Genomic DNA, 10,515 nt, shown 5'->3' on the forward strand with positions numbered 1-10,515 from the left:
ATTGAAGCCTTGGTTGGGATGATGCAGTTGGGGCTGGTCCTGCTTGGAGCAGGGGGGTTGGACTAGAGGCCTTCCTGAGGTCCCTGCCAACCCTCGTTTTTGATGAGAAGGCACAAAGCAGGGGAGTAGCAGAGCCCCTTCAAGGGGGTGTCTGTGGGCTCCGAAAAGCAGCAGGGTTTTCCGGAGGGGGGACAGGCTGGGAGGCGGGCAGGCGGGCCGGGGGCCGCCGCCTCCTCCTCTCCCGCCCCCGGAAGCGGGCAGGGGCAGGGGCACGGGCAGGGGCAGGCGGAGCTCAGCTCCTCTCCTCGCCTCAGCCACCTGCGTCCGGCGGGCAGACACACTGCAGCCTGCGCCTGGGGCCGGCCGGATGGCGCCCCGCGTACTCCTCTACGTCTCGCTCTCCTGCCTCTGGATCCCGCAAGGTGAGGCCGGGGCAGGGGCAGGGGCAGGGGCAGGGGCAGGGGCAGCCCTCTCCCCGCTCCCTCCTGATTAACACCGCTCGTGTCTTGCAGCGCCGGCTTCGTGGGGCGCCGGGCCGCCGCGCCAGCCCGCTGGGCCCCCGGACCTGGCCAGGTAAGAGGCGCGGGTGCCCGCAGCGCGGTGCCAGCCGGGTCCCCCCCGTACCCATCTCCTCGTGCCCGGGCAGCACGTCCCGAGAGCCCCGCGAAGAGCAGCACCAGGTCTCCTCTGGCACCACGCCTTCCTCTTCCCCTTCAGCCCAGGGCACAAAGAGCAGGGGAAGGAGGCAGAGAAGGGATTCAAGCACCTTTTTTTTCTTCTGCCTCCAGGGATCTGGAGCTGGGTGAAATAGGGGCACCCAAGCGACTCTGGGGGCTCGGCCTTTTTCCCCGGTGGGCATCCCAGAAGGGTGGGAAGGGAAGCTGGAGAAACCCACCTGCAACATGGCAGTGGGCCTGCTAGGGCACAAACCCCCAGCAAGGTGGGAGCACTGGAGCAGCCACAGGGCTGAAGCGAGGGCTTGGTGTGTTATGCACGAGTAACGGGTGCGGATTACCTTTGCAGAACAAACTCAGCCTTGTTCTTCTTTCCCCCAGTACCAGCAGCAGTGCAGGACTCTGGAAAGGAGATCCCAGTGCCCTGGGAAAACAGGTAAGGAGGGGGGGCATTCAAGGGCTCACCCGGGATCTTGTATGCAGCATGTGTTAGGGCAGAATTGCAGTGAGTTACCTGTTCCCTATGAGGAGCTTCCATTTGCTAGGCACTTGGACACCGGTTCATTTTGTCTTTGTGGTAAAGGATCTTTGGGACAAACAGTTTTTTTGGACGTGAAAGAAACCGTGCGCTTGCTATGGGACGAGAACTGCCCATCTGAGACCTGTAGGAAAGAGGTTACCATGCACTCTGATTGTCTTTAGTCAGGTTACTTACCATGTGATCCTTTGCCTTTGTGGTTTCTCGTGGCTGATGAAATGAAAGTTTAGGCAGTAAGCAAAGGGAAGCATTTTCATGGCTCTCTTTAACACACAAAACTTTTTTAAGTGCATCAGGAACAGAATAGACAGCTTCCTCCACATACCGCTGTGATTAAATGTCTGACAATTTAATCTACCTCAAATTAGCATTTAACAGCACTTTTTCCTGTTGTTTCCGGTCTGGGATGATGATAAATCCTACCTTGCTTGTTTAGCATATTGTTTATCTATCTAGTCATGTCAGAGAAAGATATTGCAGCTGCAGTTGCTTCAAATGTTTTAGCACATTTTGAAAATTAGGCCAATAACTTGTGCTCAGAAGTGAATTGGTTGTGATTTTTATAGCTCTGCAAACACCCTTAACTACTGGTCTTAAACATTTTATGAACACACTGCAATACTCTTCAGGATTCATGACTAACAAGAGGAAAGATCTTGTTTCTCACAAATGAGAAATCTTAAAGAATTTGTATTGAATGTAGTGTGTAATATTCTGTTCATTGTGACATCATCAGCCAGTACAATTGAGTGATTTCCTTAGGAAATCATAACTAACTTAAACTAAGTAAATTGTTACAATTCTGAAGCTCTAAATTACTGTCCTTTTGCATTTTAAATTCTTTCAGAAAATTTGTTTTCCCCTCTTCCTTAAAACAGCCATCACAGCCCAGTGCCTTAACTAAACTGGGGGAAATTCCAGGGTTATAACCTTTTATTAACAATGCATGGAGATACTTAGAAGTAGTGGATGATATGAGCTTATTTAGCATGTAGAACAAAATCTTGGCAGGTCTGAGGTATCCTCACATTAAGGGAAGGCTGGCCCCTTCATCCCTAAACAAAGCAATCTGCTATTTGCAAAACTGCAATTAGCAATTAAATGAAATTAAAACAAATGACCTAACAGCATTAGATTGTTGTAAATCTGTGCTGAATTTTTTTCTTTTTGGCTAACCAGCTATGCTATTTGCTTGCATTACAATTGCTTTGAGTCTTTTATTTATTTATTTTTACCCTGATTAATAGAAAAAAAGGTCCCTAGATAGCTGGTTTTGCACTCCTTCCTCAGGGCCCCAAAAGAGAATCTGATTCTGTTTCTTCTGTCTCTCTGTTTCTGGAAAAGTTCAGTGGAGAGAAAAATATGCTACACAACCACAAACAGGTAATTAAGTCAGCCACAGATAAGGCCAAAGGCTTGTTTTCTCTTTCATTCTTTTTTTTTCCTTTTAAGTATTCAGGACATGGTATGAGGCTCTTTTGTTGCCTTCTATGTGAAACTACAGATCATAAATCACTTGACGCTATCTTTTGTGGGAAATATATTTTTGGCAGATAGACAGCATTCAATTTTTGAGAACCACACATTGATCAAATTCTATACTAACAGTTCAGCGTTTTAAATATCTTCTACTCAGTTTTAGAAATATGTTGGAATTAAACTTAATCACAAGGAGGGAATGCTCTGTATAACAAAAATAACTTAATTTGCAGTTTCTCATTAAACCCCTCAAGGTATTTTTATGTTGCTGTGATACTCTTAAAAGATGATTTTTCTGTAATCAAACTTCTTAAATAAGCATTAGTACTTTAGAAGATGAGATTTATTTTTGCTGATTCTAATTTTTTTACAAAACTGTAAGCAGGAATGAATCATTTGAATGCTAGAACTTGTGAACATGAAATATACAAATGGTAAAATTAAGTACATTTGAAGATTTTTTTTATATAGAAATTGTAACTGAACTGTATTTACATTGTTTTTTTCCAAACCTGGTAACATATTTGAACTGTAAATTATGTAACTTATGTACATGAATTTACAACACTAGTAATAACTGTGAAGTTTTGTTTTATGAAAACTTTTGTGTTTGCATGCAGCCCGATGCATGACATTATAGGATTATAATTTATTCTTCAGATTAGATTATTTTGTTCAGGGTGAATAGAGGAAGGAACTGAATGAAATTATTCAGAGTTCTGTTATATATTTGGAGTAACGTTACAAACTAAACTTGGTTAGACTAAATTAAGGTTGTAGCTTGATCTTCTAGAGAGTACAGTCATGATTGTAAATCTGTTTTTGACGAGAGGACTACTTGGGCCATTGTGAAAAAATATAGTCAGTACTTCTAGTTAGTGCTGAAACAGAGATAAGAAATTGTGAGGATGATGTGTCAGGTCTCTTCATCAGATGATGGCATATTTACTAGATTTTATAAGTGAAAATATTTGGTATGCTGTAAAGTAATCAGCATTGTGTGATATATAAAAGTAATCCCTTGCATTAAGAAATTCTGCTGTTCTGTGTTCTTGGGCAGGTGACTAAGGCTGGGTTAGTGCCTGCAATTCAATGCTTTGAGTTAGGGGTGAGGGTGCTCTTAGGATAACATTTCTGAAGAACTTTTAAAGCATCAGTTAGAATTGTATGCTGCTACTTCCTGCTTTGTTTTTAACTTCTGCCTTGATTGCAAGCAGTAGCTTTATTACGGAGAATTTTTACTTTAAATATAACTTTTGGCTATACCTGTTAGCTTTGATGCCTGGGACTTGATATGTTTTTAAAGGATATGGTACCTTACACGGATACTTTTAAAAGCAGTTTAAAATGCTTCTAAGTTTGAAAGCATGATTTCTACATCAACTGATGTGAAAATACTTTTGTTATAATAGCAGTTTCTGAACTTGAAAAGAAAGTAGTGGTCATGTTGAACACTTATTTCCTGTAAGTTTTGGTAGAGGAAACGGTCTTAAACCAACAGGTCTGATGATGTTTGTCTTGTATTACTGTATTCAGAAGACTGATAACATATATCATTATGGAATCTCAGTGTTTTTGTTTAATTCTTTGTGAATCTTACATTGCCTTGGAACTTAGAAAATCCAAATCACATTTTCAGAAGCAGTCTATAAAATTGGCTCTGATATTTTGTGCAAAGAGCTATGAAAAATGTTGCATGCATGTGAGACTTTTTTTATACATTCAGTAGTTAGGCATTTACCTGCAATATTTAATTTAATTTAAAATTCAGTTTTCCTATGTGACTCTAAAACTTTGCACTGTCAAGAAGAAAGGAGGAAAATAAAGGCATGATAAGGGAGTCTGGATTGAAACTATTTTGGGTAAAATGTTCCTAAAGAATGTCTTAAATTTTCTAGAAACTGTCAGATGAATGACAGCCAAGGCTGAAATTTTAGACACTGTACACTTAAGTTATTTTTAAAAATGCCAACATTAACTTTTATCACTGGAATCAGTCCAGTCAAGCAAACTAGTGTGGTTGGGGGAGAAATAGAGATGAACGCTGAAAGAATATAAAATGTGATAAGGGCATTACAAGAGTAAAAGAATGTTTCTTTTTAAAAAAAACAAAACACATGGGATGGAGGGTTTTCAACAAAGGAGGACACACAAGTTGAATGCACTGGCAAAACTGGGAGACACAAAGGCAATTTACTGAGGAAAGGAAAAAAAATAAGATTATTATGTACCTAATTCATAGTAGCTTCCAGATGATTTATCAGTGAAAAACAAGGTACCCAAGAAGGCTTTGCTACCAAGTGGAGGAGACATAGGAAATGCTTTGGAGAAAGGAATTATAGGAGAAGTTGGCAGTAACTTGGAACAATATGTGGTCAAATCATGGAACAGGCAAGAGGTGATTAAAAGGAAGATGATGGGATACTTTTAATGCCAACCCTAGGGTCTACTGAAGGTAGTGGAAAGACTCCCATTTGATGGTGTAATTGGCATAATTTTGTTTTAGGAGTACTGCATTCATGCAATAGTAAAATAAGTTTGCAGTAGCTGACATTTTGGGTTTGGATTTCTTCGGTGGTGGTGATAATTTTCAAATCAGGAGAATGTTAGCATTGAGGCTAAGAGTACAGACATTCAGAAAGCCTGAAGTAGAATCTATCCAAGCTATTCAGGTTTCTCTAAGCTGCATAAATTAGATTGGGAGTGAATGGAAAGTACATTTGCCCTTCAGTGAGGGGGAGGCAAGCAGATGCCTGCACTGGCTAAGGCCAGAGGATGGAGGGCACTTGCTATTCCCTCTTCCACCCCCCTCCCACCCCCCAACCTCTCCTGGCTGACAGGCACATGTAGGATGCAAGGTTGGGGAGCCGAGGCTTTGGTGCCTCAGAACTGTGACAGCCTGGGGGCTGGGCCAGCCTGGCTTGGCTGGAGCAGATGAGTGCAGGCCAAGGCTAGCTCACCTGCCCTGTGAGGGGGTGTTATTGGGGACTGCAGTGGTGCTTGGGATGCTGGGGACTGATGTAACTTGAATCAGGGTGGTCCGGAACAGAAGTTTGGTAGACCAGTCTAACCTAAATTGACTAAATCTGATCCCACATACATCCAGTTCTATCTTAAACCAGGTTCTGCCATTTTTGAACCTGTCTGTGTGCACTGAACTTCCGTGCTGTTACAGGTTTAGGTTGGTTTCTGATCACTTATACTAGCTTATGTGTAATTTCTGAACTTAGCCTGTGTGTCTTTCTTTAAATGTGTGTTTGGGTGCAGCGGTGGTAATTGTTGTGAGATGTGGAAGTATCTGAACACACATAGCTTTTGTAGCTCTCATTTGTGTTTTGGTCAGTTTAGCTAGGTTTTGAAATTGTGGCTGATAGATCTGTTGTGCTGTGGACTTCATGTAAGAGCCCTTTGTTTCTCTCATTTTGACCTACTATAAATTTGTTGGCACAGTATGGCTTTTTGCTATTTGACTACTTGGTCATCAAGAAGGTAGGGATTCTGCTGATAAGGTCATTGTTCATATCTTAAATCTAGTATAATAAACTGAACATTAATATGTGTTTGTTTGTTCCTTTATTTTGTAAAGGAATCTGGAACATCAGTTTATGGCTCTTCATCTACAACATCGTCATCTTGGGAAAGAGAGAGATTTCATAGTGTGAAATGTGAACCACCCAGTAAGTTCCTTATTGTTTTTACACTTCATGATATAACTCAATATGAGCATTTTAAGTGTGATGTTGGTAAACAGACTCTAAATTCAAAAAAAAATTGTATGGTGTTTCACATTGTAGTCTGACTTGATGGGTGGTTAGGTGCCACTGAAATATAACTGTTGATCCTATTGAGTGAAATGGGTTTTAACTTTCACTTGGCTTTGGTTTAACACTTTTGAAAGGCTATCTCTAACTATAGTTGTTTTGGGGAATATTTTACTTCATACCTGACACATTTTTGAGCCTTCTTTTTCTTTGCAGAAAAGGATTTTTCTGGTCTTTTTATATAGTGCAACTTGAAAAGAAATTGCTACAGTCCCTTGCAAGAAGACACAAACCAGTTTTAAATCTGCCGTTCTGTCCTTGATACTTGTTTAAAATAGCTTCTGTTGTGGTCTAACCTGAAAAAGCAGCAATAAAAAAGTGAGGACTACATATGCACATGGCCATGTATATGCTATGCACATGATGTGCATATGCTGCATATGATCATGTATTTTGAATTTTATGTGAGCAGAGAACTGTGGCTACATGGAACCACCACAGTGACTTCCGTAAGGCTTCTTCTGGGTGCAGTAATTTTTTTGCCATGGTATTAGAGGATCAAATCCAGGAGGACATCAAGATCTTGGGTAAAATTTTCAAGTGGTCTTAGTGACCTAGTGGAAACCACAATGCAGAAGGCAAGCCAGTAGAACAAATGTCTGTGAAATCCCCACTCGTAGTGTTGTACCTGTAGTTCCTCCATGTGGAAGCAGTGAATTGAAATGTCTTTGATTTAACAAAAAAAAAAAGCGGTTATACTAAAACTTTTGATTAGATACTTTGTTAAAAGAGGGGAATTTGGTCATGTAGACAAGCTCTTAGGAACATTAATGTAACTTTCAAAAATGGCTTAGGCTTTGGTAGGCCCTAGTCTTGGCAGTAGTAAAAGTACTATGTTTCTTTGCAAAGATCAGTTGATTGTGGGTTGCTTACAATAAAGTTGCTCTCATAATTGAGACTTCTTTACACAGAGCATTATTCCTAGTTATCTCTTCCTGTTAAACTCATTGTATGGATGTTCTAGTTCCAGAAGATTTGGTATATACAGAGCATATGTGGAATTAGTATAGGATTTTCTGAGAGCTTGCTTATTTGGGATGGTCCAAAGCTGCATTGATGTTGACCCTGATCAGTAACGTGAGCCTTTCAAACTTATGTCAATAAATCCAGTACAGCAAACTTCCTAAACACTGAGAAGGGGGAATTTTCTGGGTTATATTTTCTACCTACAACTTCTGTGGACTCCAGTGGGAAGGGAAGCCATTTAGCTTTTAAAAGAGTTGAGCTCATCATGGATGAAGTTGATTGCAGGCTTAGTGACTGCCATTACATACAAATTCAGGGAATTTTGTCTGCTGACACCAGTGGTCAAAGTATTCTTTAGTATAGTTTAAATTCTAATATTGTGAATAACATTTTTAGTTTATTTTATTTTACTTTATTTTTTATATTCTCTTTTTGGGGAGTCTTGTATAGCACCTGTTGATTTCCTGTTTGTTTTAGCTGGGTTTGTGTGTGTGCAGGCTTCCCTAGTAATTCTTTATTGTACCAGCAGCTGTGGCACATCTGTCTTGTTAACCTTAGGGATGTCAGCCAAAGCCTCAACAGAAAGGTAATTTGTTCTTTTCCCTCTTTCACAGTGCAGCTTTTGGTTTTGGAAATGCTGTTTCCAAAGAACAATGTGTTAATTGGGAATGCTGTTTCCAAAGAACAATGTGTTAATTGGGCATCAGCAGAAGAAATATGTTCTAGTTAGGATCTTTGTAAAGGAGGAAGTTCTTGTAAGACTCTTAATCAAGTCGCTATTCATTAGAATAGGCTAGAAAAGAAAATGTATATTCCATGAAGCTGAGAACTTTGACATATTTTTACCCATGTCAGATTGAAAAGTCACTTCCAAAAATTTTCATGGAATGAAATATCCACCCTTATTGCAGTAAACTATTATGAAATAAAATGCACATTTTATTTAGAGGGGTAACAATGTGGTCAGGTGCTTTGAGCAGCTGCTGCACACAGAGGCAGTGGCATCTTCCAGTTACTGCTGCCACCACCAGCACAATTACACACGTGTGGCAGTAGCTGGTTCCTCTCCTGTCTCCCAAGTCTGTGCCCAGAGCAACTTCCCCAGTTGCCCCTCCATGGTTATGCCATGGATTTTTCTTGCAATGTTTTTCCTAATATTATTGGCTGAAACAGCATTTTCTGATGGAAACCTAGTCTACTGAAACCTTCCTAACCTGATTTAGTATTTAGGCACCTTAAGATGCAGATAAGTGCATAAATACCTTCAGAAATCAGTCCTTAAATTTCTTTGTTTTGTCTAATATTGCCAGTGACCAATAGGCTTTCCATTCCAGGGCTATTGGCCTTCCTCCTCAAGCACCCATTGCAAGGTGTGCCACAGATCTCAATAACATACAACCCACCTCCACAAAAATTGGGGGAATTCAGACTTTGGAATGTTGGTGTGGTTCTGTCTCTAGTGACAAGTTATTTCATGCTATAATTTCATACTTTCAAATCTTGAAAGCAAATGTCATGTGCAAATTCTACAGAAAAATTCATGAGACAAATGAAGGAAGGGGAGATAGGAAAAGGAGTTAGTTAAACCATCCGTCATAGGTGGTGGTGTGAAATCTGAATACCACCATCCAAGAGAAGATGAGTATTTAAGTTATCCCCTCTGGTAGGAACTTGATGGGTTGAAATGGACTATTTATTTGATGTCTGCCTAGTGAGAACTTTCCAGCTGAATTCTCTGTTAATAAAAAGGACTGATGACTGGTTTAAAAAAGGAGAGAAACCAGTCCAGAAGTATAGAGAAATGAGAGAGGCTTTAAATGGTGTACTCCTTACCTACTGCATAATCTAAGCAACCTAATCCTAAAGTATACAGTTGGCGAGTGACAAGTGGGGTTGTCCAGTTGTCTCCAAGAATGGTTTTTCTCCGATATGTTCCAATGTGAGGAGGACAATAGAGGCAGGCACGTGGTTTCGTAAGAGAAGGTAAAAGAAAGAAACTTAGCCTTACCTACAGCATAAGTGAAAATGTAACCCTATGCAAACAGGGAGCTTAAAACCTTCATACCAGTGATATTCCCTTGTAAATCCTTTAGAGTGCATAGACTTGATCCTGGGCCTATACCCCAGGATGAATTTTACATCTGAAAATCTAAGTTCAGGTGTCATATTCAACCTCTTGCACTAGTGCCTCATCCTGATATATTTTATTTAGGAAACTGCCTGTTGTTTATATTTCTATCAGCACAGCTCCATTGGTGACTATACCAGTGCAGCAAAGGAGTCTCATTGCCTCTAGTATTTTCACCTGTGTCTCCTAGGATCTGCTGGGAGCAGGACTAGATAATTGAGTGTTGTTTTCCTTGCCAAAGCAGGTATACTTCTAAAGGGCTAATCCTACCTTCACCTCCTTTATTCCACCTCCAGCTGGAGTTTTGTGTGGTTAACTACACTGAAAGAAAAACTACAATATCTTGTCACTAAACCTTATAGAAAGATGGCTACCTTGAGTTACCTGCTTTTTGGCAGAGAAGGTACAGCCATGATGCTATGAAGGATAGTAGTCTCCTCAGAGTAGTTCTCTGCACTTTCAGTGTTTGCTGTAATCACTGAGGTCAAACCAGTAGATCGGGTCCCAAACAAGTTCAGTCTTTAGACCTCATATGCTCGAGGAGGGCTGTGCACCTGTCTTGGGTGCTACGTGTGACAGCTTCTCAAAGCTCTCTTGGTAGGACTGGGAGGCAGGCTTGTTAACCTCCTTTTGGCCAGAGGGAGGTTGGCCCTGATTCAGATTCAGGATCAGGTTACTTGTTGCAATTTGTCTCCTCTTCTGTGAACAGGGAAGACACAGCCTATTTGACCTCTGTCCTTGGATTGGGATCTGCACAAGAGCAGAGAAACATGCCGTACCTTTATGAAATGTAAGGCATTGTTCAGTATGGAAATTACTACACATACAGCCTTTGAGCAGATGTCTTACCACTGAGGTTGAATGAGGAGCCAATACTCATCTTGAGATAAAAATGCTCAAAGGCTGTAT

General features: G+C 41.0%; 1 protein-coding gene across 1 annotated transcript in view; it reads left to right on the forward strand.

The window, feature by feature from the left end:
* Positions 1-10,515, forward strand: part of OTOG (otogelin) — a 252,596-nt gene that overhangs the window by 8,749 nt on the left and 233,332 nt on the right. Inside the window, exons 2-3 of the mRNA XM_019519978.1 lie at positions 1,024-1,110; positions 6,278-6,368. Coding sequence (XP_019375523.1) covers positions 1,024-1,110; positions 6,278-6,368 — 178 coding nt within the window. The remainder of the gene's footprint in view (positions 1-1,023; positions 1,111-6,277; positions 6,369-10,515) is intronic.

The sequence above is a fragment of the Gavialis gangeticus genome, unplaced genomic scaffold (genome assembly GCF_001723915.1).
Source record: "Gavialis gangeticus isolate Ggan-Ray unplaced genomic scaffold, GavGan_comp1, whole genome shotgun sequence".
Lineage (NCBI taxonomy): Eukaryota > Metazoa > Chordata > Crocodylia > Gavialidae > Gavialis > Gavialis gangeticus.